This window comes from Neovison vison, chromosome 2 (assembly GCF_020171115.1).
Source record: "Neovison vison isolate M4711 chromosome 2, ASM_NN_V1, whole genome shotgun sequence".
NCBI classification, from domain to species: Eukaryota; Metazoa; Chordata; class Mammalia; order Carnivora; family Mustelidae; genus Neogale; species Neogale vison.
The window spans coordinates 21098049-21124895 of NC_058092.1; the positions used below are offsets into that span (position 1 = coordinate 21098049).

Sequence of the window (26847 nt, forward strand, 5' to 3'; positions counted from 1 at the left end):
GGACAGACTATATTAGGATTCTTTGCTCGTCTGAGCAATTTATATCTATTTCCATCTTCCTCACCTGTTTGATCCTGGCAGTGTTCAGCTCTCCACTCCTGCCTGAATCACAGTATAGCTCCATCACAGACATTGCTATGGACCGAAATCCCCTCAAAATTTGTGTGTTGGTAATGTAATGTAATGATATTTGGAATTGGGTCCTTTGGAAAGTAATTAGGTTTAGATGAAGATGTGTGGGTGGGGTCCTCATGATGAGACAAGTGCCCTTATAAGACTCCAGAGAGCTTACTTGCTGGCTCCTGGCCATGAAAGGACACAGCAAGAAGGTGGCCATCTGAGAGCCAGGAAGAGAGCACTTACCAGAACTCAACCATGCTGGCACGCTAATCCAGACTTCCACCTCCAGAATGGTGACAAAATAAATATCTATTGTTTAGACTACCTGTCTAAGAAATTTTGTTATGGCAGCCCGAGCTGACTAAGACAAGCATCAATAATGTTAAAAATAATCTTCTTGAAGTTTTTACAATTAGTATTAAGAGTCATAAATATATTTGCTCATAGCCTTCAACTCATGAATTTGTTTCTAGAAATTTAACCTAAGGAATGAATCAGAGATAAAATATAACACTTTTTATGCTAAGAGCTTTATCTAATCTTGATATATTACAGTGAAAAATTGGGATGAAAATCCTAATCTTCCAGCAGCAGAGATCAAGGAATGAATTATATCACACATAAGCATTCTGCAACCATTAAAAATTATGTTTGGGGTAAAAAATTATGTTTGGGGGCACCTGGGTGGCTCAGTCAGTTGGGTGTCCAACTCTTGGTTTCATCTTAGGTCATGATCTCACTTGTGAGTTTGAGCCCCATGTAGGCTCCAAGCTCAAGTGCAGAGTCAGCTTCAATGTCTTTCTTCTCCCCCCTCTGCCCCTCCCACTTGTGTGCATGCTCTCCCTCTCCCTCTCAAATAAATAAATAAAATCTTTTAAAAAATTATGTTTGGGGTGCAGACTGGCTCAGTTGGTAGAGCATGCAGCTCATGATCTTAGGCTTATGAGTTCAAACTTCAATTGCAGAGAGGGCTTACTTAAAAAAAAATTCACTGGGGCGCCTGGGTGGCTCAGTGGGTTAAGCCGCTGCCTTCAGCTCAGGTCATGATCTCAGGGTCCTGGGATCGAGTCCCACATTGGGCTCTCTGCTCAGCAGGGAGCCTGCTTCCATCTCTCTCTCTCTGCCTGCCTCTCCATCTACTTGTGATTTCTCTCTGTCAAATAAATAAATAAAATCTTTAAAAGAAATTCATTAAAGGAGCACCTAGATAGCTCAGTTATTTGAGCAACAGACTGTTGGTTTTGGCCCACGTCACAATCTCAGGGTTGTGGGATTAAGACCCATATCAGGGGCACCTGGGTGGCTCAGTGGGTTAAGCCGCTGCCTTCGGCTCGGGTCATGATCTCGGAGTCCTGGGATCGAGTCCCGCATCGGGCTCTCTGCTCAGCGGGGAGCCTGCTTCTCTCTCTCTCTCTGCCTGCCTCTCTGCCTGCTTGTGATTTCTCTCTGTCAAATAAATAAATAAAATCTTTATTTTTTTTTAAGATTTTATTTATTTATTTGAGAGAGAGACAGTGAGAGAGAGCATGAGAAGTGAGAAGATCAGAGGGAGAAGCAGACTCCCCATGGAGCTGGGAGCCTGATGCGGGACTCGATCCCAGGACTCTGGGACCGTGACCTGAGCCAAAGGCAGTTGCTTAACCAACTGAGCCACCCAGGCGCCCAATAAATAAAATCTTTAAAAAAAAAAAAAAAAAAGACCCATATCAGGCTCCATGAGATTCTCTCTCTCCTTTTCCCTCTGCTCCTCCCCTTCCTACCCTGCTAGCGCTCTTGCTCTCTCTCTCTCAAATAAAGTCATTAACAATTATGTTTAGGGAGGAGTACCTGGGTGGCTCAGTCAGTTGAGCATTTGCCTTCCACTCAGGCCATGATTCCCCTGTCCTGGGATGGAGCCCAGCGTCCGGCTCCCTGCTCAGTGGGGAGCCTGCTTCTCCCTCTGCCCCTGCTTCTCCCCTGCTTGTGCTCTCTCTCTGTCAAGTAAATAAATAAACTCTTAAAAATTTTTTTAAATTATGTTTAAGGCATATTAAATATTATGAAAATATCGTGAAATGTAGTAATCACTGAGTTGGTGGGGGGTGCCCTCCAGGTTGGTCTGGGAGCCTGCTGGGAGTCTGCTTAAGATTCTCTCTCTCTCTCCCTCTGTCCCTCCTGCTCCCCCTCACTAATCAAACAATTAATCAAGAAAATTTTTTTAGGGCGCCTGGGTGGCTCAGTGGGTTAAGCCGCTGCCTTCGGCTCAGGTCATGATCTCAGTGTCCTGGGATCGAGTCCCGCATCCGGCTCTCTGCTCGGCAGGGAGCCTGCTTCCTCCTCTCTCTCTCTGCCTGCCTCTCTGCCTACTTGTGATCTCTGTCAAATAAATAAATAAAATCTTAAAAAAAAAAAAAAGAAAATTTTTTTAGGTTAAGGACATAATACACCTTGTCAAAAAAAATGTAAAAAGTGTATAAAGAATCATCATTTCTCTATTCCCCCTGCACCCCAGAGGCAACTGTATACTGTGTATCTTTCCACACAGTTGTTGCCTCTGTGACTCATATAGATGTCTATGAGATTACTCTATACATATATCATAGTGCATCTTGGTTTTTGTTTTAACATTAAATCCTGCACACCTTTTCATTTTACATAGCTAGCTACCTCCTGTTTCTTTGCAAGTTGTTCCATTGTGTAGGCGAAGTATCTTACTTTCATCAGTACCCTTGAAGGACATTTTGATCGCTTCCAGTTTTATGCTTTTACCACAATAGAACCACCAACAGAAGTAATACCAGTTTTAAGTCAGAAAGCCTAAAAAAATTGAAAAATCAAAAAGGGAAAGATATCATTTCGTATTATTTTTTTTACCTTTATACTTCTCTGTATTTTCTAAAATTTTTGCAATAACATATGTCACTTACAATTTGAAGGGGAAACACGAAAACTAAAACCAAACGTTCATTAAAAAGAAGAAAAGAGAAAACAAGAAAGAAACGGAAAGCAAACAGTTGTCCCTGCCCCCTTCCAGGAACCCAGGGCTGGATGGAGGGAGGGGCGGGCAGGCAGGGCCTGCACCAATCACAGCTCAGTTGATAGGCAGAGTCAGGAGATTTGAAGATACTCCCCGCCCCTCAAACAGCCTTCGGGTTTAGTTTCCTTAACCAGCCAGGAAACCCGCCTGCGCCTAGCCTGCCCGCCGCTGCGGGCTGCTATTGGCTGCGATGTAACCCCGCCCATCTGCCTGCTTATTAGCTGCCGCTGCTTACGTAAGAGGAGCCTGTTGCCGAGCGAAAAGAACTGCTGAGCGAAAATGTGGGATTGTGACCCGACTGCGCCTTTGGGTCAAAATACTAACCACCGTTAGTCCATTTCCTGCCAAATGCCAGTCTCTGTGCTCCAGAGTTTTATTTATTTTATTATTATTTTTTTAAGATTTTATTTATGTATTTGACAAAGATCACAAGTAGGCAGAGAGGCAGGCAGAGAGAGAGAGAGAGAGAGAGAGGAAGGGAAGCGGGCTCCCTGCTGAGCAGAGAGCCCAATGCGGGGCTCCATCCCAGGACCCTGGGATCATGACCTGAGCCAGAGACTTAATCCACTGAGCCACCCAGGCACCCCTGTGCTCCAGAGTTTTAAATTTTAATGGTTAGATCACCTTTCTTGAGCACCCACTATCTGCCAGTCTCTGAGTCAGATATTTTAAAGTAAGAACAGTAACACATAAATAATAATAATTACAGTTTATTGAGCACTTGATCTGCGTCAAGCGTTGTTAAGGAATTTGTATGCATTAGCCCTCATCCTCACAACCACCTCTGGAGGTAAATTTCATTGCCCCATTTTATACAGCAGGAAACTGAGTTTCAGAGGAGTGAAGTGACTTGCCTAGGTTCACACAGCTAGAAAGGGTTAGAACTGGAAACTTCAATCCCTATATCCTGACTCCAAGTCCAACTTATTTTCAGACCCAATGGGGGGGGTGGGTACAGAAGTCTTTCAGTAGGAAGAGATGGGACAGGATGGTGACAAGGGCCAAGGACAGACCTCAGGGCGATTGTCTGAAAATGGGGAAGTGCAGCACTTCTAGGAGTGGAGGAGAAAGGTTAAGAGGGAGAGAACAGAAGAGTAAAATCAGTTTTGTTTTGTAACCTACAATGTGCAAGTGACCATGTAGGGTAACCTACAACGGTGCAAGTGGCCCTGCAGTGGGGGCTTGACAAAGGTTCTGCCTCTGCCCTGGGATCATCTTTCTGGGGGCCCTCAAGCTTCCTGCCTGTGAGATGCAAGAGTAAGCCAAAAAATGGGAAATACATTCAGGCTGGGAGGTCTTTGGGGAGTCTGGCCCCTGCTGGCATCGGAGGAATCCTCAGCAACCACACGATTTTTTTTTAGCTGTTGCTTGGACTCTTTACAGGACCTTTAGGCGATGGCATGGGACCTGACAATCCTATAAACTCAAAATGGTTTGGGGGTGACCCTCAATCCATCCTTTTGCCCAGTCCGTTCTGAACTATAGCAGAGTGTTGCCAGCAGGGGGCGTCGAGGGCTCACTCAGCCGACGAAAGCAAACTGAAATTCTTCGGGAATTATCCCAAAGCACCCAGCCGGTCAGTTTTTGTGTTTTATTTATTAAGAGGGGTGAGGTTTTTGAAACCTGATAGTTTCTGTCCACAGTACACAATTGATGAAACTGAAGTATACTCATTGCCCAACATGAGTCCTCTCTACAGTGGCTCTGAAGGGTTGGAGCTCATTTCAGTTCCTTTGTTTTACAGATGAGGAAACAAATTCTAAAAGCTAAAAAAAACCAAAAAAACACAAAAAAACAAAGTCACTTGGGTTGCCTAGCTAAAAACTAGGACCCTCGATGCCTGACTCCTGGATAGTGGTCTTTGGAGACAATTGGCTATGTTTTCTAGAGTCTGTGGCTGTCCTACCCCCTAATGCACAACTCCAAAGGACAATTTCAGTTTCGGTTGTAAGGCTTCACAGCTCAGGACCTGTCAGCCAGAAGAATCTTCCTAAGCACCTAGCACAATGCCGACCTACCGAGTAATTAAATGTGTGAATGAGACATGGAGGGTGGGTCTGATTTATCAAACCAGTCGGAGTTAGGTTTCTTTCCTGAAAGCTCCCCAAAGGCAGGAATTGTATTCTGAGGTGGGGGTGGGGGAGGGGCGGTGAAAACAATAAAAAGAGCTCACAAAATTACAGATGGGGTGATAAATCACAGCCCCAGCTTTGGTCAGAGTACAAGATTATTATAGCAGAGTGATTCCAGAATTTGGGGATTAGAAAATTAACTCAGGAAGAATGAACACAGAACAGATGAGAATCCCATTAGGGTTAAAATCTGTGAGAGGGTCTGAAGCCGAAGAAACCTCAAAAACATTTCAAATCCAATCTAGATGTGTCTTCAGGGCTGGAATGTGATTGAAGAATAAAAAAAGCTTTGGCCAATCAGTGGCCTCAACATAGCTGATGCAAGAGTCGAGTGAGTATGGCAACAGGAGGTGGAGATCTTAACTGAACCAAAAATACAAGGTGTGGGGGAGGGAAGGAGTAAGCCCAGCCTGTGTCACCAGGCCATGCCCTGCTGGGCAAGAAGCTTCTCTGCTGGATTTCCAGAGCCCAGGACAGAGGTGGGTATACACTACCTTGCCAATAAATATTTACTGAATAAAAGAGAGAGGGAAGAAGCCTGAGCCCTGACCAGCAGATTTGTTCTGAGTGGGGCTGGTTCAGTGATTCATTTTTTCACTGGATTCTTTTGCTCAAATTTCAATTGCTCTAGCCACTTTCAAATGGTGACTTGGCTTTTCATGGAGGCTGTCCTGTAAAGAGGGGTGTGCTGGCCCACCAACTACAGGCCACTTGACAATTATATTTGTCACTCTCAATTAATATATTGTAATTCCACTTTTTGCATTCTTTCCTTGTGCCAGCCTGCTTCTTACAATTCGGGTCCTTCTCTCGTCCTTGGTGTGTGTAGTTTTTGCTTTGGAGTCATTTCTGCCTGGGTTTGAAATCCTTACTTGACACATTATTAAGCTATCCTGGCCAACAAACCTCTTGAGCCTCAGTTTCCTCATCTGTCAAATGGGCATAAAGCACACCTCACCAGGTTGTGGTCAGAGTGACATGAAATAATAGATGTATCCTGGACTGTTGTTGGAGCCCAGTAAATGGTAGTATCTGTACCTCTTCTGAGCTTTCCTTCCTTGGAGATTGGGTCACAAAAGCGCATCAAATTGAGAATATCAGTATCCTTTGTGTTTCCTTTTCACAAAATCACTAACTTGGTATGTGAAGTCATGGGAATGATTTAGTGGCTTCCTTGAAGATTCTAAGGGACTATTCCATGGAGTCATTCATTTATTAATTCAAAAATATTTGCTGAGGACCCACTGCCTGCTAATGGGGGATACAAAGGCAGTTGGAAACTGCCTCAAAGGAGCTCTGGCACAGCCTGGTGCAGTCAAAAGAAGATATGGTACAACGTTGACATGAAGCTCTACCTTTCTGAGCTCAAATTTCCACACTTTGCAAAAGTGATCTGTAACATATTCCATTGTCAGTTAGAAGGAAGGGGTAAGACACACCAAGATGATAACAAGGCTGCATCAAATTTGGAGATCAGTGGTATAAAGAGGTAGAGACAATGTGTTAAGGAATGGAGGAGTGGAAGAGATCTTTTTCAGCTGAGCTGAAAAAGCAACCTTTCTGTAGGAAGTGGCATTTTGAAGGCTTCATTCAGGCCACAAACATGAAAGCATTGAATGCTGGGTAAGATTTCAGTGGGCAGAGATTTGCAGAAAGAACTACTGGAAGAAAGGTTTGAAGGCCAAACAAGAAACATGGATGTGGCGGGTGATAAGACTGGAAGAGTAGATTGAGGCAGATCTTGGCAGATGTAAATGTCAATCTAGAGGTTTGACCTTTATTTTGTAGCTGATGAAATGCCAGTAAAACTTTTTGATCTCAATATTGACATTACAGGGGCACCTGAGTGGCTCAGGCAGTTGAGTGTCTGATTCTTGATTTTGGCTCAGGTCATGATCCCAGGGTTCTGAGATTGAGCCCTGAGTCAGGCTCCGCACTCAGCAGGGAATCTGCTGGAGATTCTCTCTCCCACTCCCTCTGCTATTCCTCTCTCTCTCAAATCAATAAATAAGTCTTTAAACATTGACATTACAGAGTAGATTTTAAACATGAAATCTGGGGGCACTTGAGTGGCTCAATTAGTTGGGTGTCTGACTCTTGATTTCAGCTCAGATCATGATCTCAGGGTTGTGGGATGGAGCCCCACGTCAGGCCCCATGCTTGGCTCAGAGTCTCCTTGAGATTCTCTCTGTCCCTCTGCCTCTTCCCCTCCCCCTGCTCATGCTCTCTCTCTCTCAAAATAAATAAAATCTTCAAATAAAAAATGAAATCTGAGTCTGACATATGCTAACTTAGAGAGGAATTCAATTCAAGGAAATATTCAGTCACCAAGTGCATATTATTAGCAGGATACCCTTGGTGACATAGGGCAGAGACAAAGAGGTCAAGACACGGACTGTGCCCTAAAGGAGCTTATAATCAAGAGGGTCAGATAAGACATGTACACAGAAAATTACAATATAAAGTAGAGCGGGATACGTGTTATAATAGAGCCCTAGCCCAAGTGCCTTTGATGCCCAGCAGAGGGTGAAATTCATTTCCCTCTTCCAAGAGCTGGAGGCAGGAGACCAAATCAGAGGGGTCATCCTTGGAATGGTTAAGCCTAGTCTCAGAAAGCCTCAAGAGGGAAAACGGGAGGTCATCTAGCCCACCCAGGATTCTCTATCCAGGATAAACAGTGACTTTGAAATGGAAGCAAAAAGTGGAGGTCTGAAGTAAAACTGAAGGAAGAGACTGTGGGAAGGAGATGAATTCATTTTCAGGTGCTGAGGTGCTGGTGGAAGCAACTTACTCCCAGATGGAGCGCTGAAGGCCAGGAAGTGGATGAGATCAGGGAGGGCCAGAGTGTCTGGAGAGAGGAGGGATAAAAACAGAAACTGGGGAACACCCACGTTCTAGGGAGTCAGAGGAGGAGTGGCCAGACAGAGAGAGAGAGATATGAGAAAAGACCCAGGAGAACACCTTGTCTCAAAGTGGCAGGGATGGAAGACAAAACTGGAGGAGGCCCCTAGGAAGCAAACGAGAGGAAACTGCTACATGGGGATTGAGGTTAGGCGTGGGGTTGCCAAGAAACTTTTGATGAAAGGCTTTTCCAGGGACTCCACCATTAAGATGGATTCCCCGTGCCTGGTACATTTTAAGGTGGAGCTCTCCCGGAGGCCAGGGGGACAAGGCTGTGCCTTCTAATCTCCAAAGATCTGGGGTTCAGCTCTGTAATTAGCACCAGCTCTCCTAACCCTAACCAGTCCCTGCAGGAACTGAAAAGCTGAAGAACGTACTTGGGAGGGATTTCACACCCGGCTCACCGGCCCAGCCCGGTGAAGTCCCGTTTCATCACGCAGCCCTAATGACTCTCTTGGCTGTCACTCTCGGCTGATATTGCCAACAATCTGACTAACCCCTTTTGCAAAAGTTTGCAGCATTCATCCGGGGCTGACTACAGCTCCCAGAGTTCCCGGGCGCTTCCCGGTGCCGATTGGCCGAGCCGTCGGCTCCAGGGGACCGTGTCGCCCCCGCCTCCCCGGGAAACAGGCATCTGATTGGCTGCGGCGCGGGGCTTTTGTGTCCCCGCCCTCCCCCGGGGACCGCAGCAGGCTGAGCGGCGCTGCTAGTGGCAGAGCCGGGCGAGCGCTGGCAGTTCCGCGGCGGGGATGCTGAAGAGCGCTGGTTTGGCGAGCAGCTGTGGCCACTGCGGACTTCCGAGGCACTCCGGGCCGTGAAAACCCCTGGGCCGAGGCCAATCCCAGGCTCCCGAAGCCATTCACCGTTCTAGAAGCCGGCAGAGGGGAGAGTCCGGCGGAGGAGCTGCTCTCCGCGGATTCTGGGCTTTCGGAGTGTTCTGGAACCCCGAGAGACACCCCGGGGCTCTAGAACCTCCCCAGCGGCCCCCAGTCCCCGCTTCCTGTGTGCGTCCGTCCCAAACCCCCTCGGGTGCACGGGTCACCGGCGAGCCGTGGCCGGATCCTGGCACACACCATGATCGTTGCAGACTCCGAGTGCCGCGCAGAGCTGAAGGGCTACCTGCCGTTCGCCCCGAGCGGCGGCGGCGGCGGCGGCCCCGGGGCCGGAGAGGTAAGCAGCGGCCGAGCGACGCCACTCTTCCTTTGAGCCCCGAGCTGCAGCCGAGCTTCGGGCTGTCCCGAGCTGAGTCTCTGCGCACCCCCCACCCCTCCACAACGCCCCGGGCTCGGGGAGGGGGAACGGAGCGCGTAACCTAGGAATGGGGTTGCATCAACCGGCTGTCTCGGCCCTCTCCGCCCCCTCCCCCCGGGCTGTGGAACCTTCCCTGGCTCCCTCGGACTCCTGGCCAATAAGAGGGGAGCCTTCTCGAGGTTATCCTGGGTTTGGGCTCTTGACGGGAGAATCTTCAAGTCCAGGCAAATCCCGGCGGCTGCGGCCCGACCACTCCTCCTCCCCGCCCCCTTCCGCGGATTCCCTTCCTCTAGGCTGGGGCTGGCGCGCGGAGGACTCTTTCTAGGATACGTCCCCATTCCAGTCTGGCAGTGCAGGCATTGAGGCACCTGGGACGTGCCAGGGAAGGTCGACCTCGACCCCCATCCACACCTGCACCCCCGATTTGGAGCAGGGGAGTGCGGGCGTTCCGGGGCCTTGGCTGGCTGCGGGGTGCGCGGCGGCGGCCGAAGCTGGGGGATAAGGGGAGAAACTCTGGGCGCGGCCCGCGCGTATTAGGCTGCGCCCTACTAAGTGGTCTGAGGTCGCAGAAGTTTGTTTCGCAGGGACTCTTCGCAGTGAAGCTAGGAATGGGCTGGGCCTAATCTGACACACCTCCTGCCTCCCCCCCCCCCCACACATCTATCTTACCATTTCTTAAGCACCTACCAGATGCTGGTCTCCGGGTTTTGCCTTTTCTGAGTCCTCAGGACTAAACTAGCAAAATAGGAGCTACGCTGTGGCCTCGTTTTCCAGGATGAGGAAATTGAGGCCCAGGAGGGGCTGTGGAGAGACTTCCTTCACTAGTCCCACCAAGTAGCTCATTCTTTGGCCTGGGCTTCTCTAGAATTCCCTAGGGTGCTTGACACTACAGAGAGTTTTGCTTGTTTTAGTTTCCAGTCCTGGAGCTTGGAGCAAGTGTATTGCTGGGCCTGGGAGTGCGACAAGTGCTAGTCCTTAACTGTGTGACCCTGGGAAAATCGCTGCCTTCTCTGAGCCACTTGGTTTCTAGAAGGTCTTACCTCCAGTGGTGGATGGTTCGTGTCCTGGGTTTTCTGTGAGCTTGTTTATCCTTCCCCATCATGTTTTTAAAATTTTTTAATACTTTTTTAAAAGATTTTATTTATTTATTTGTCAGAGAGAGAGATCACAAGCAGGCAGGCAGAGAGAGAGGGGGAAGCAGGCTCCCTGCCTAGCAGAGAGCCCAATGCAGGGCTTGATCCCAGGACTCTGACGTAATGACCTGAGCCACCCAGGTGCCCCTTCCCGAACGTCATGGTTTGAGAACTCCAGGTGGAGGAATGAAACCCACTCCTGTCATTTCTCTGCCCAGTGGCATCCAGTCACTTTACTCGGAGTCCATTTCTTTCTGGTGGGGGCTAGGGGGGACTCCTATTATCACTGAGGATCCCTGCCCCTAGAGGGGAGGTGCTGGGTTCATATCCCAGTCCTCCCATTCACTTGCTGTGTAACCCGACCCAAGTGATCGTTTCTCCGTCTGCAGTTTCTTCCCGTGGATATTTGATAGCATCTCTGAGGATTGTTGGGAGAAATGACAGAATACAAGCAAAAGCTAAAGCACAGTGCCTGAAACACAGTAACTGAGTCAGAGGTGCTGGGTATCGTTAGAATGCGGTCATTTCCCTTTCCCCAGAGTGTGTCACAATGGGGTGCCTGAACCTGTCCCTCTTGCCTGAGGGAAGAGTTGGCCCATCCCTCTCTGGGAAGTGGCCTGGGGAGAAGAGAGTGCCCCAGGTGGTCTGGGCAGGCTCTAAAGGAGTGGCCTTTAGATGGAAGCCACCTGTCAGCAAGGGAAAGATGGTCATATCTGAACCCTTTCCGCATAACTCTACTCTCTCAAGAAAAAGAGGACCTTGGGAAGATGCCTGCTTTATGCAGAATCGTTAGAAGACATTAGGGCACTGAACTTAACAGAGCCTGATGCCCAAGGGGCACCCAGATAAATAGACCCCTCAAGTCCCATCACTTCACCACATGCCCTTAACCTAAAGGGGTCAAGACCTGCAGAGTCCAGGACTTCACTCTAGGACTGATAGTATGTATTTAGAGCCCTATTGGGCCCTAGAATCACTTCCTCAAACATCACTTCCTCAGGGAAGCTTTCCCTCCCTCACCCGATAAGTCCTTCCTACATACCTTCTTTCAGTCCCTCTTCTCAGAGGCTGGAGCGTTAATCCCAATTATAATGTAACAGTCATGTGATCAGCATTTTGTGTGTCTCCTGTGCTAGACTAGAAACACTCTGTAGGTCACATCCCCAGCGTGGTTCTTCACCCCTATTAAATGCTCCTCTTAACCCCCTGTTGGCTTAACTGACCCTCGTGACCTGTGCGTGCTTCAAAGTCAGATATGAGCTGTGCACGTCTGGAGCAGAACTCCAAAAGAGCCTCAGTGAGCTGTCTCTGAAGAAGGAAAAATAAGCCCTGTTTCCCTCAGGGTAGTTGTGAGAAATCAGCCAGATCGTCTGTGTAAAAGCACTTAGCCTAGGGCCCGGCCCTTGGCACTGATCATACCCCCTCCTCCCAAGGCTGGAGGTAGCAGGCTGTTTGGGCTACGGGGTCTCCCTCTCCTGTGTAAACTCAGGCAGGTACTTGAGTTCTGCAGACAGCTGCCCGAGGAGTGGGGTGCTGGAAGTCTCTGCCCCTTCCCAGCTGGCTGTGGGACTTCATAGGTGTGTGTAGCTGAGTCCTGGGATGGGGGTTGCAAGCTCTGGATAGGATACCAAGAATAAAGTCTGGGGCTGCTCCAAGAGACTGTTGTGGGTGGTGGATAGAATCCTTGGAAGCCAAACCGAACCAAGTTCACATCTCAGGCTGGCCACTTGTCGGTTGGTGCTTAACCTTTGGACTCTTAATCCTTCTGTGGGTGCAACAGAGTCCCCCACCCCCCACCCCAAAACTGATGAAGAGTAGATGGAACCCGTGTGCAGATGCCCGAGCTAATATAAAAGATAACATTGAGCGAGTGTCTAAATTAGGCGCCAGGCACTGAGCTTGAAGGGTGATTATCCTCTTTTTACAACTTGCCTGAAGCCTTCCCTGCTCAGTGCCCCCAAGAGCACTGTCTGACTTCAGTGTTAGTGAAGATCCAGTGTGTGCCCTCCAAGGGAGAAAAAACCCAGTATCCAGGTGCCGTGACCGGGAGCCGTGGATCCCTGGGAACATGGGCAGGGAGGAGGAGCTTCTCCTGGTAAACCGCAGGTGCAAAGCCTGACTTGACCCCTCTGAGATGTAATCATCATCCTTAGAATGGGAGCCCTAGGAGGAGGAGTCGAGCCTACATGGAAGGGCAGGTGAAATGCCTGGCTGATGGTAATCAGTGGTGCTACCTACCATTGGCTGTCGTGACTTCCGACCCCAGGAAATAGGAGAGGGCTGATTTGGAGTCATCATCTCTTGGCAGCGGGACCCTGTCCTGTCTGCTTCCCCTAAAGTTCTGGGTGTCAGGGTCAGAGAAGCTTTCATGGTATTGGAGCTCTGGATTGGAATCTACGTGGTCTTGCTTTCAGGATTTTGTATTTTCTGTTCCCTTCAGCTGGAATGCTGGCCCCCTAGATCTTTATGGGCCCTGCTGCCTTCTCATCAACTCATTTAGATATTTGATATTTAGATATCAACGCAAAGATTACCTCCCCTGTAGCTTTCCCTGTCTCCTCAGATGTCCACCCCATCATACACTCTCTCATTGCTCTATTTCATTTACTTTATTTAATCTGTGCTTTGAAACCCTATTCATCATCTGTCAGTCTCCTTTAGATCATAAATTCTCTGAAAGCTCAGACTGTCTTTTCATTCCTGTTCTCTAGCTGCCTGCATTGTAGTCATCAAAAATATTTGTTGAATGAACATATTAATTCCGGTTCCACCTGGAAAGCACTTAGCCCGGTGACTTACACTTGAGAAAATGATCGATAAAGGGTGGGAAACAGTGGCCCTCCACCTGGCTATAAATGATGCTGGACCCCACCCAGTTAAATTAGAATTGCTGGAGGTGGGACCTTGGCACTGGCATCTTTTTAAAAGCTTCTCAAAGGGGTTTTGTGCTGCTCCCGCTGAAAAGCCCTTGTTTGAAATTACAAGGAGGTGGAGGTTAACGATTGCCAACTACTGACTTTTATTAAGTGTTCTGGCAACAGAGGTACTGAGATAATGGCTATGGGGCATTATCTCATTAAATCCTCATGACTGCCCAGTGAAAGTGGGTACTATTATTCCCATTATTTGGTAGGGAAACTATAGACTCCATAGGTAGCGGATAATAGGTATGGAGTTAACCCATGGGCCCAGGTATCCCAGGCCAAGAGCCTGTATCTTTTCTTTTTTTTTTTTTTTTAAGATTTTATTTATTTGCCAGAGACAGAGAGAGAGTACACACAAGCAGGCAGAGGTAGCGAGAGAAGCAGGCTCCCTGCCGAGCAAGGAGCCCGATGCGGGACTTGATCCCAGGACCTTGGGATCATGACCTGAGCCGAAGGCAGCCGCTTAACCAACTGAGCCACCCAGGCGTCCCGAACCTGTATCTTTTAAATGTACTCTACAATCATCATCATGGCTGTTACCATCATCGCCATCATCATCATCAGGACTGAACATGGTGGGTCCAGACCTATCACCTGGAGTCCCACAGGTATCAGTTCCTTGCCTTGACCAGTCTTGAGGCAAGTTTTAAAGTATGAAGGGGTTCCCAAGGCTGTTCCCTATACCTCACCAGTACCCTGGGGGGCCCTCCAGGTCCCCCCCCCCCCACCCAGCTGTCTCCTGCCCTCCCCAGGCTGTGGTTTTCTATCTGTCCTCAGGTCCCCGAGGGAGAGGTCTGGGTTGTGGAGTCAGCAGTCCTTATCTCCCACTAGACAGAGCTGTTAACCTTTTTTTCTTTGATGAGGGAGGAGGGACGCTGAATGAGTACTTGGAGATTGCTGGGATTTCTGTGCTGGACTTGGACCAGCAAGCCCTGGTAGCACCCAGAAGTGTGGGCTGAAAGGGGCCTGAGCAATTAGCCCCGCTGCCTTCTCTGTCCAAGATTAAGGCCCAGAGAGTCTAGGTCACTTTCTCAAAGTCACACAGCAAGTTAGTAGTAGAATTGATACCAGGACCTGGGACTTCCAGATCCCTTTGTTTTTTCTGTGTGGTCTTTTTGAGAGTCCCAGAGTTCTGCCTCCCTCCGGGGTCTTTTGGCCTGGTGAGAAGGAAGGTTCGATTATAATCTTTAGCCTCTGGATACCTGGGGATGGATACTCAGTCTGGTTTCCAATGAGGAGGGGAGAGTTAGGGGGACACTCTCTGTGTTCAGTGAGGGTGTGACTCTGGTTTGGGTAAACTGTTTCCGAGGCCAGTACTGCGAGCCCCCTTCCCAGTTAACCAAAACAAATGAATAAATAAAACATCCTCTCTGAACCCCACTTCTCAGACTAGGAGCAGATTTAGTGAGTACGTGACTGTTGGTTTCCAAAGAGGCATTAGAATAGTTGTACCGGCAACCTTCTGTGCCCTGCTTTGAATCCCTCTACTCCGCTCTGCTTTCTCTGCTTTCTCATACCAACCCTCACAGGTTGGTATGAATGACCTGGCCCCACTCCACAAAATGTGACCTGGCAGTAGGGAGACCTGAATCAGACAATCGCAAGACAATGTTTTCAGAAGCAAAAACACCAGGAATTGTAGGGTCACAGCCTAGGGTCAGAAGAAGGTTTCCAGACCCTGGAAGACTGTGAGTTAGTTTTGCAAAAGGAATGACCAGTGTGCACAGTAGGCCTGAACCTCTCATTTCCCTGGAAGTTATGGGAGCTAGAGGCAGGATTTTAAGCCAGTTGCTCAAATTTGCACTTAAGAAATATTCCTTTGACTGCAGAAAGTTTGCCCTCCTAGAAACCACTAGTGTCATGGACTCACTGCATGGGCTCCTTGTTCTAGAGGTGTCGCTCAGGCAGGATGTTTTCTTTATTCATTAATTTGGGAGAGTATCAGTAGGAGAGGGCAGGGCAGTGGTGGCAGGGAGACCATGGGTGAGGCTGTTGGCTGCAGGGTGGGGGTGGGGGTCCAGACAAGAGATGGTTATAGTCTATGAGGTGCTGGTGGTGGGAGGGATGGAGACGTGACCATAGAAAACAGCTGGGGCTTTGATTAGGATCCATAGGAATCTAAGGTGCTTGCTAATCTGGCTACAGGATGCAAAACGAGGGGGTTTCTTGGGATCTCCAGGGCTTCTCAAAGGGTGGCCTCCTGAAGATGTGCACCATGGTGGCTGTATATTTCCCTTCCCCACACCCCTCCCACCCAAAACTGGGGCTCCCAGTTCCTGAAGAACTCAGCCTGTGGGGTGAGCCTTCTTGCTTACCCTTTCTCCACCTGCCAGCAGGTGGTTATCTCCCACCTGACTCCTTCATGCAGGATGCACCAAAAGGGTGGTTTTTAAAGCTCAGCGTGAGGGCACCTGGGTGTCTCAGTGTGTTAACCCTCTGCCTATGGCTCGGGTCATGATCTCAGGGTCTGGGGATATTGAGCCCCACATCAGGCTCTCTGCTCATTGGGGAGCCTACTTCCCTCTCTCTCTGCCTGCTGCTCTGTCTACTTGTGATCTCTCTCTCTCTCTTTCTCTCTGTCAAATAAATAAAATCTTTAAAAAAATTTTTTTTTTTAATTTAAAAACAACAACAAAAAAAGCTCAGCATGGCCTGTTGCATAGAAGGAGAAAGCTGAAGAGAGAACTCTACTCCTAGTCCTCCCTTCTACCTCCAGTAACTGTGATGTGATTCCTTCTAGGAGCAGAGGGAAAGCCGGGCTCGGCGAGGTCCCCGAGGGCCCAGTGCCTTCATCCCGGTAGAGGAGGTAAGCGTGGAGAGGGGGTAAGGACTTCTTGGTTCTTGGGAAGAAAGGACATGGGACACTGTGTGGGTGGAGGTCTTTTCCTGTCTCTTGAAATAGCAGCTTTAGGTTCCTGACTCATTTAACCCACAAACAGCTCTCTGAAGTACGCGTATCAGATGTTGCTGGGAAGAAACAGGCTCAAAGAGATAATGTGATAATGACGCAGCTAGGTAATGAACAAACTTTTGATTCCCCAGAGCGAGGCCTATTCTTTAAAAAGACAGAACTGTCTATATTAACTGTTCCTCCTTGACTAGATATATATGACATTTTTTTCTCAACTTGAAGAGTAATATTATATTCATTATAAGAAAAATTTTAATGCCTCAGAAAGCTCTAGTCTCCTGTAATCTTGCCTCCCACAGAGGTTCCTTAACATTTATCACTGTTTCTTGGACTTCTTGTCATACGGAACCAAGGTCATGGTTTACAACATTTGGGGAGGAGGGGGTGATTGCTGTATTTTTTATTTTTGTCACTTAATACAAGAGATACCTTTCATCCACTGAGTCAGATCATTCATTCATTTATTTAACAGATATCTGTTGAATGATTAATCTGTGTGTCAGGCACTGTTGTAGGTGTTGGGGATACAGCAAAGAGCAAGTCAGACAAAAATCCTTGCCGTCAGCTGACGTTCTAGGATGGGGTTGATGGTGGCAGGGACACCTTTGAAATACATTCCCAGGAAAATTCTAAAAATACGTTTCCTCCTATTTCTTTGGCCTTCGGTGAACAAAAATAAATGTTTTGTTTTGTCATCCTGTTTGCTCTCCTAAAAGTGTAGCCAGGTAGTTAATGAGCTGTTAACAAATGTCTAACCTACCCCCCTCCCCCAGTTCCCTCTCCACCCTTTGTAAATGGAAAGCAAACAACCACCTGCTGATTATTTGTATCTAGCCCAGAATTTTCAACTCAAGTATTGTTCTCGTATTTTATTTTTTCATTTGTAAATAATCGGTCCTCTTTTATAATGGAGGAAATAAATGGGCCTTTTTGGTAATCTGGATTTGAATCCACGTTCTGTCATTTGCTAGATCTGTAACCTGAGCAAGGAAATCACTTAATGAATTATCTTTTCCTCCCCTATTTTCCTTTTTTTTTGGACATGGTGGTCATTTTGGGTTTCTTGGCTTTTACAGTCCCAACACAATGAGTGCGTTGGTCTCTTTGGTGCGGAGAGCAGGCCGGGAACCCACCCTCTCGCCTTGGTTTGGCAGGTCCTTCAGGAGGGACCAGAGAGCCTGGAGCAGCACCTGAGGCTTGAGGCACTGATGTCTTCAGGGCGGGTGGACAACCTGGCTGTGGTGATGGGCCTGCACCCTGACTACCTTACCTGCTTCTGGCGCCTGCACTACCTCCTGCTGCACACAGATGGGCCCCTTGCCAGCTCCTGGCGCCACTACATTGCCATCATGGTAAGCCTGTCGGAGCCCAGCCCTTGTACAGTTGGCCACTTGGGGGGATTTGGTCTTTAGCTCTCTTTGCTGGGCGCTTCTTGAACCCATTTCAGAGGCTGGGAGGAGAGGCTGCCCAGAGCAGAGGAAAGCCCTAACTATCTGATCATCCACAGAATTCTGGATTCTGAAGAGAAGCTTTTTTTTTTTTAATTAAGTAGGCTCCACACCTGGGATGGAGCCCAGTGCGGGGTTTGAACTCACGACCCTGAGATAGATCAAGACCTGAGCAGATATTGAGAGTCGGATGCTTAATCAACAGAACCACCCGGGTGCCCCAGAGAGAGGCATTTTAGTCAGAATCAGAAAACTGAGGCATGAAAGAGTCAGGTGACCTGCCCACGGGAGGACAGCACACTAGTGCAGTTGGGGTTAGGACCTAAGTGTCCTGCCTCTCTGGCAATAGTGAGGCCTGCCATTCCTCCCTCCATTCATCCACCCCGAACAAGGCTCTGTCCACCCTTTCCACAGGCTGCCGCCCGCCACCAGTGTTCCTACCTGGTGGGTTCCCACATGGCCGAGTTTCTGCAGACTGGCGGTGACCCTGAGTGGCTGCTTGGGCTCCACCGGGCCCCCAAGAAGCTACGCAAGCTCAGTGAGATCAACAAGTTGCTGGCACACCGGCCGTGGCTCATCACCAAGGAGCACATCCAGGTGCTGCGGGCAGAGAGGCACAGGGAGCACGGGGGCCGGGCTGGGGCATGTCAGGCAGTCAGCCCAGGGCCAGGCATTGAGCAAGTCGGTCCTTCTTTCCTCTCCAGGCCTTGCTGAAGACAGGCGAGCACAGCTGGTCTCTGGCCGAGCTCATCCAGGCCCTGGTCCTGCTCACCCACTGCCACTCACTGGCCTCCTTCGTGTTTGGCTGTGGCATCCTCCCTGAGGGGGACTCCGAAGGCAGCCCTGCCCCCCAGGCACCTTCACCCCCCAGTGAGCAGAGCAGCCCCCCCAGCAGGGACCCACTGAACAGCTCTGGGGTAAGTGATGGGTCCGGGTCTTGTGGGGAGACGAAGCTCGCGTGGCCTCTGGTCCTCGGATGGAAGCCACTGCTTCCCTGTTTCACACTGAGGGACCTCAGAAAAGTTAGTTGACTTTGAGACTCTGTTTCCTCATCTGTGAAATGAGGCTAAAGACCCCTACTTCGCAGCGGTGGTGAGGAGTAAATGGTGGGTCCCTCAGCATGTTGTGTCAGAGGCTTACCATCTCCTGGGTGTTAGCCCTTTACAGATACAAAGTTTGCCTCTTATCCTATAAAGCGGCCTTGTTTGTTTTAATATAAACTTATAGATACTTTAATAGTTTGTTTCCTGTGCAGGAAGTTGATGCTAAGAGAAGACAGGCCTGTCCCATAGCTTCTTAAACTTTGCTTTAGAAGACACAGGCCTCACGAGCCGCCCAGCTCCATGGCTGCCTCAGGAGGCAGTAGGCCTTTGCGATCACTCAGGAAGGCCTGGCTTGTGGGAAGGATGTGTGGGGTTTCCTGGGGCTGAGGAGTAAACGGTCACTGCTGGGTCCCTCCTCCAGGGCTTTGAGGCTGCCCGGGACGTGGAAGCTTTGATGGAACGCATGAGGCAGCTGCAAGAGAGCCTGTTACGGGATGAGGGAGCATCCCAGGAGGAGATGGAGAGCCGCTTTGAGTTGGAGAAGTCAGAGAGCCTTCTGGTGACTCCCTCAGGTATAGGATCGCAGGCATCCCAGGTCCAGGGTCTTCCCCTTCTGACACCATCTCTGCTGGGGAGTAGGCAGCTCCATGCATGGCAACGCTTGTATTTTGAAGGCGGCCATGTCTCAACTACTTCTTCTAAGAGGTTCCGAGTGTGGGCTTTAGGGTCAGATCTGGGTGAGAATGGTGACCTGTCAGCCCTTTAGCAGTGTGACCCCCTGATAAGTTACTTCCTGTCTCAGGGCCTCCTTCTCCTCCCATGTGAAGGATTGGTTTGTGAGGTAAGTGGGACAATGGAAGCAAAGCTCTTAGCACAGAGTAAATAGCTTCACAAATGACTAGGGTTGCCAGAGTTGCTGTTCCTATTACCGGGGGCCTCATCCCCCAGGTCCATGGGCCTGCCTCAGCTCCCTCCAGCCACCAGTGATTAATCACGAGTAGGTACCCTGTACTCCATGCCTTGGCCTCACTGTGGCCTCTCTCTGACATCCTTAGCTGACATCCTGGAGCCCTCTCCACACCCAGACATGCTGTGCTTTGTGGAGGACCCCACGTTTGGATATGAGGACTTCACCCGGCGAGGGGCTGAGGCGCCCCCCACCTTCCGTGCCCAGGTAGGCCCTCCGGGCTCTTCTTGGTATCGCTCTGGGTTTACAAACAAGCAGGGGTTGGATGGGTGGAGTGGTTGGAGAGTCAGGCACCTTCTCCTTCAAGATTCCATGAGGGAAACAGAAGACCCTAGATCATGACAGGGCCCATCTCTGCCCTAAGCTCAGAGGATCCTGATCACAGGGAGAAGACCATCACCAAGGTGGATTCTCCATGGCTTCTTAGGCCCAGACCAAGCAGCAGGTTAGATTTGTGGGGTGGGAAAGGGACGTTATAGAGAGCAAAGTTGTGCTGCAGAGGATGGGGTCCATGTGGCCAGACTTGGGCCCCCAAGATTGTACTCCCTGACCCTTTTCCACATTTCTCAGGATTACACCTGGGAAGACCACGGCTATTCATTGATCCAGCGGCTTTACCCGGAGGGTGGGCAGCTGCTGGATGAGAAGTTCCAGGCAGCCTACAGCCTCACCTACAACACCATCGCCATGCACAGCGGGGTGGACACGTCCGTGCTCCGCAGGGCCATCTGGAATTACATCCACTGTGTGTTTGGTATCAGGTGAGCTCACAGCCCCTCATCCAGCGCATGTGCACAAGTCCTCAGGCTGAGCTCAAGAGCTTCATTCCTTTTCTATTTTGTTCTTTCATTTTCCCTTCCTCTTGCCTATACTGTTTTTCTTTGTTTTTTTCTTTTTTCTTTTCTTTTTTTTTTTTTTTTTTGCCTATACTGTTTTTCAAAGCAAATTTATTTCATTGCCAATTATAAATAATACTAGATGTGTGGACTATTTGAAGCTTGGAGATGAAACTCTTTAATCCCACCCCCTAGAGTGAGAGAGAGAGGGAAGGGAGAGTGTATTTCCATTCCAAATGGGACTTCTTCTCTTACAGTAAATAAGGACAACATAAATGCACGTCGGTAGGAGACTTTAAATAACGTTATATTCACCCAATGAAGAAGTATACAGCTATTACAAATTATAATAATGGTCTCTTTATATTGCTATGGGAAATTGTTCAAAATGTGTTGAGAAGAAAGAAAGCTGGTTACCAACCAGAATCTTCCTTTTGTTTCCCTCTTTTTTTTTTTTTTTTCTAAAAATGTGTGCGTACATGGAAAATGTGTGGAAGGCTACACACTAAAATGTTAATTAATAATGGTTGTCTCTGGATAGTGTGTGATTAATTACATTTTCATTTCATTACCTAAGTGTTTCCTGATTTTGTTTTTAGAGGTTATTTATTTGACAGAGAGATCACAAGTAGGCAGAGCGGCAGGCAGATGGTAAAGAGGAGGCAGGCCCCCTACTGAGCAGAGAGCCCCACGCAGGCTTAACCCACTGAGCCACCCAGGCGCCCCACGTTTTCTGATTTTTTAAGTAGATTTTTTTAAATTGATGGAATCATGCTTGATATATTCTACAACTGGCTTTTTTTCACCTAATAATCTGTTATGAACTGCCTTCCTTGTCAGTATGAATAGATCTTTTTATGCTTTTTTAAATTTTAGATTTTATTTATTTATTTTAGAGAGGGAGTGAACAAGAGAGAGCACGAGCAGGAGGGAGGGCAGGGGCAGAGAAAGAAGTAAGTTCCCCACTGAGCAGGGAACCTGATGTGGGATTCATTCCCAGGAGCCCGGGATCATGACCTGAGTCGAAGGCAGATGCTTAACCAACTGAGCCACCCAGGTACCCCTCCTTTATGCTTTTTAACCACTGTGTGGTGTTCCATTATGGATGTAGCCTAACTCAACCACTTTTCAGTTATAACTAGTTCACTGTTTTTCATTATTAAAAACATCATGTGCACTGACTAGCCTCACACTAAGTCCTTGTATATGAGCTCAGGTGTGAAATTACTTGTCAAGAATATACACAGACCAATTTTTTAAAAAAATTTTAAATTTATTTTTTGGAGGGCAGGGAAGGGGCGAAAGAGAACTTTAAGCAGGCACCATGCCCAGTGTGAGCCCAACCTGGGGCTCTGTCCCACAACCCTGAAATCCTAATATGAGCTGAAATCAAGAGTCAGAGGCTTAACTAACTGAGCCACCTAGGCACCGCCCCCCCCAATTTTATTTGTTTGTTTATTTGTTTATTTATTTAAGTAGGCTCCATGCCCAGGGTGGAGCCCAGTGCAGGGCTTGAACCCCAACCCTGAGATCAAGACATGAGCTGAGATCAAGAGTCGGACGCTTAACCAACTGAGCCACCCAGGTGCCCCCAGAACGATTTTTTTTTTTTTTTTAATTTGAAGAGATCTCACTCTGATAACATTGTGGGAAATTCAAAGAATTAAGGAACCAAAAAAAACCTTTCCCCAAATTCAGCTACTTTACCACCACATCCACATCCTGTGACATTCTTTCTCGGTTGCTTTTCTTCTTTCTAATGTAGCTGCTTTGTGTAGTTGGAGTTATGATGGTTACTACATTTTTTAAAATGTATGTTTGATGTTTCTAAAGAGAAACAACTAGATTTATAGTAAATCTAGAAAACAGAAACAACAGGGGTGCCTGGGTGGCTCAGTGGGTTGAGCCTCTGCCTTCAGCTCAGGTCATGATCCTGGGGTCCTGGAATTGAGTCCTGCATCGGGCTCTCTGCTCAGCGGGGAGCCTGCTTCCTCCCTATCTCCCTCTGCCTGCCTTTCTGCTAATTGTGGTTTCTTTGTCAAATAAATAATTAAAATCTTTTAAAATGAAAAAAAAAAAAAAGGAAACAGAAATAACAAGAAAAAGAAATAGAAATCATCCATGATCCTGCCTACTCTTATTATTGTCAAGTAGTTCTCTCCTGTCTTTTTTCCACAAACAAATAACCAAAAAAGACATAATTTTACAAACATAGGATTTTTCTCCCTCCTCATTTCACTTATTTTACTTATGTAATCAAATGTGGGCATATTTTAATGAACACATGATCTGGCTTTTCTCATTTAATGGCTTATTCCAAGCATCAAAAAAGTCTGAAATTTTTAGAAAGGTCCATGTTCCCTGTGGAAAAATGTGTATTTATGTATTCCTAGCTGTAAATTCTGTTTCACTGAGTAGATTCAGTTGTGCTTAATTGAGTGTCCTCTTGCCGATCATTGACAGTCTTCCAGTCCTGGGGAGTTGGAGGAGGGACAGGCATCTTAGAATGTGGCCCAGGCTGCTTCTGCCCAGCTCACAGGTCAGGGTCTCCCCTGCCCCACATTCTCCAACATGGTCCTCACTCCTCATTGTCTACTGAATCTGTCCTGCAGTTTTCTACCAATCTTCTCCATCCACACAGATCTCTGATGACTCACTGGCTTTCTGGGCTGGAGAGTGACAAAGTGGCTTCTAGACTTGTCACCAACTTGCTCTCTGACTTAGAACAAGTTAATTACCTTCTCTAGGTCTTAGTTTGCCCATCCGTGAAATGAGTACCGTTTCTTTTTCTCTTTCTTTCTTCCTTCTCCAGGGAAATCCTTTGTACTGTCCCGTCCATGGCCTTTCCTAAGTGAATATGACCTTGGAGCTGGGCAGAGCTGGGTTTGAATTTCATTCCCAGGACAAATGGCTTCACTTCTCTGAGTCTCCCTTTCAGCTATAAAATGGGCCCGATAAAAGCGGTGTATTATGTATAATAGTTCTGTATACAGCATAGCTAGTATTTCTGAGGATTCTCTGAGTATGCGTCCATACAGCACATGGCTCCTACTCAATACAGCAGCTCATTCTCGACATTCTTTGGAGTGGTCCCTGGCCAGTCTAGTGGCGTGCGATGTATGACATCAGCTATTTTTCTAAGAGGAACCAAGCTCCTTCTTGCTTCCTATTTTCTGCTTTTTCTTGCCACACTCTGTTCCTCCTTCTCTAGGGTGGGGGTAGGGGAGAGGAGTCACTTGGAGAGTGATGCTTTCGGGGCCTTTCCATCCAGATATGATGACTATGACTACGGGGAGGTAAACCAGCTCCTGGAACGGAACCTCAAGGTCTATATCAAGACCGTGGCCTGCTACCCCGAGAAGACCACGCGAAGAATGTACAACCTCTTCTGGAGGCACTTCCGCCACTCAGAGAAGGTACGGTGTGTTGGGTGGGGGTTGGGGGTTGTCAGGACCCGATGTGGTAACCCAGACTGAGCCTTCTGCTGCTTTGGATGCCTGGGTGTACCGTCCTGACTTCAAGTCCTACTCCACTGTGTGGTTTCTGACTCCATTTACTCACCTGTAAAATGGGATTGTGCCTCACGGGGTCCTCAGCAGTAGCCGGGAGGAACTGGGTTCAAATCCAGACTGTATCACTCAGTAGCATGGTGACCTTGGGCCAGTCACTTTGCCCCCTAAGCTCGTTATCTTTACCGTGAGAGCAAACACTGCCTGCATGTCAGGGTTGCTTTGAGGGTGAGATGAGAACATGAGTGCCCAGGGCCAGCTCTTGTTTTTCATTTTGTGAGGTAAAGAGATGAGTCAGGCTGGGGATGAATGGGCTGGAAGTTCCTCAGCTGCCATTGTACCAATGTGCTCGGAGCCTTAGGAACCATCAGGGTGTCTATATGGAAGAGAAGGAAAGGCGAGTGGTCCAGGCACGTGGCAGTCTGGGAAGGTTGGGGATGGCCAGGAGTGACATCAGTTGCCCACAGGTCCTTGTCTGTGTCTCAGGTCCACGTGAACTTGCTGCTCCTGGAGGCCCGCATGCAGGCTGCCCTGCTCTACGCCCTCCGCGCCATCACCCGCTACATGACCTGACTGTGAGCAGGATCTGCACCCTGAGCAGCTGCCCCTGGGGGCATCCTCCTCCCTGCAAGGACTTCTCTGTCTGGAGACTGACCCGATCCCTTTCTGTCCCAGGCCCTCCCACCCCACTCTGGAGGTGGGCCTGTGTACGACGTGCAGCCCCTGAGCCGTACCCTCCCTTTCTCTCACGGAATGGACAGGATCGTTGCACTGACTCTGGGATCACAGTTCTACCCTTGGGAGCTGGAAGGGGACTAGCAGATCCCCAGGGACCATGCCCTTCTTCCTGCCCCTGACCCCAGAGGCAGAGGGCACAGGAAGGGAAATGAGCTGAGCTCAGTTGCATGTACCCAGCAGGCTGGGCCGCAGGCATCACCAGTCCTGTGGCCTTCCTGGCCTGGGAAGTCTCTGGCTGGGCCGAAGAGGAGAGGGACTAGTACCTCCAGGGATTGACACTCCAAGCAGCTTTGCCTTTCCTCCTCCTCCCTTGCTCCCAGATCTCGAAACCTCCTCCTTGCCGTTCACCCGTCAATGTGAAAGTCAGTGTCACAGCGGGACTGTGTGTTCCGCTCCCCAAAAGCCTGTTCTGACAGGCAGTCTGAACACCCCTTTTCCTGGGTGGCCCTAACCCTGGTTTAGCACCTTTGACCTTTGACCTCCCCTTCACCCTCTTACCCATTTCCCCCCTGCCTGCTGGTGGGAGGCCTCAGAAGAGAGACCAAGCCCCTCAAAAAAGTAGATTATCTCTAGAGAGTTTGGGGTGTCTGTGTGTCCCTTTGCCTTCCGAAGAGAAGGGAGTATTACCAGTGCTCTATTTCTGGTTCTTTCTGGGGGAGGTTCTTCAGGACCTCACCTCGATAGCCACAGTCAATGCCTGAGAGGAGGACAGGGCGAAATCTGTTCTCTCCAGAACCGCGCCAGCCCTGCAGAGGCCGGCACCCCACTCTCCTGTCTCCCACGGCGCTGCCACAGACCTTGTCCACCAAGTGAGCCTTTCTGGGTGGCTTCAGGGTCAGAGTCAGGAGACCCCAAGGTTCTTGTCTGGGTCCTGCCCAAACTGACCAGCTGACCGTGGCTACATTGCCAAACCTCTTCGACCTCCGCATAGATAGTTGTGAACGGGGGGCCTGGATTCTCTGTGATGTCTGAGTCTACTCTGGGCTGCTCAGGGCAACCTGCCAGCAGCAAACTATAAATCTTGCAGAATCTCAAGAGGCCTCTGGGGATAGCCTGGCCATGCAGGCAGACTCCCCCAACCGCCTTCCTAGGACAAACCCCTGACCCCAACCCCCATCCCCCATCCCCATTTCCATCCCTGCTTTGATTTTAGGTGGATTGCTTGGAGGCAGAAGCAGCCAAGGACCGATCCCAGGCACTTTTCTGTAGCAAATAAGCTGTGAATGATGACGTCCCTTGCCCCTCTTCTGACAGTATGTGCCTCCTCTCTGCCCAGTGGGGAGGTGACTGAAGAAAGGCAGGGGACATGCTGCTGCTGCTGCTTCTGTACCCTCCTCTCTGGAGAGGGGTAGGAGAGGCGCCTGGTCAGTGTGCCACATTTCACACCCATGCAGGCATGGGGAAGCAACCGGCACCCCCTGTGGGCCTCAGAGCCCTCCCTGCAGTGAACCTGGGCAGGAGGGAAGAGGCCCCAGTGTTGGGGTTTGGAGTCTAGAAGGGACATGATGACTGTAAATGTCCCCCAGGGTGGGTCGGGAGGGGGATCTCGTGTTCAAGTGCAGAAATCTTTGGCTTTGCTACCAGTTCTGTATGATGAAAAATAAAAGTTCACTGAGGTTTTGTTTTGTACTTCTTGTCAACGGGCTGTTTTTCCATTTGCAAGGGTCATGGTTCACCTCTTAGCATCAGCAGGGAGCTGGGGTTGCATCACGGACCTGACCTCAGCTACCCTACCCTGCTGGGCACTTGTGTCCAATGACGGCAGCTCTGGGAGTGGTTGGCATTAGAAGTCTATTCTGACCCACGGATGCCCAGCCCACCACTCATCTGTGGCTGGTCCAGCATTGCAGAGAAATAACGGCCATGTTAGTTTTCTCACTAAGCCTGGCCTTGGGCTGGGTATTTGGAGGCCATTTTT

At 49.0% G+C, this 26847-nt stretch overlaps 1 protein-coding gene across 2 annotated transcripts; it reads left to right on the plus strand.

Moving 5' to 3' along the window:
- Window positions 1–5674: 5674 nt before the first annotated feature.
- Window positions 5675–26558, plus strand: SESN2 (sestrin 2). Of its 2 annotated transcripts, none has more exons than XM_044237572.1 (10): window positions 5675–5747; window positions 16218–16283; window positions 17543–17740; window positions 18251–18433; window positions 18541–18753; window positions 19301–19451; window positions 19935–20053; window positions 20417–20607; window positions 23954–24098; window positions 24678–26558. In XM_044237572.1, the coding sequence occupies exons 1-10, from the start codon at window positions 5694–5696 to the stop codon at window positions 24762–24764; spliced, it is 1407 nt and encodes a 468-aa protein (XP_044093507.1). In that variant the 5' UTR covers window positions 5675–5693; the 3' UTR covers window positions 24765–26558. The 2 variants fall into 2 exon arrangements, with proteins under 2 accessions (XP_044093507.1, XP_044093506.1); XM_044237571.1 differs by lacking the exon at window positions 5675–5747 and adding an exon at window positions 8874–9339.
- Window positions 26559–26847: the final 289 nt, after the last annotated feature.

Bases quoted from the DNA above. Each gene is read 5' to 3' on its own strand.
- SESN2 (XM_044237571.1), top strand. From the start codon at position 9,244: ATGATCGTTGCAGACTCCGAGTGCCGCGCAGAGCTGAAGGGCTACCTG. The intron at 19,452-19,934 runs GTATAGGATCGC...TGACATCCTTAG, and splicing joins CCTTCTGGTGACTCCCTCAG to CTGACATCCTGGAGCCCTCT. The intron at 24,099-24,677 runs GTACGGTGTGTT...TCTGTGTCTCAG, and splicing joins ACTTCCGCCACTCAGAGAAG to GTCCACGTGAACTTGCTGCT.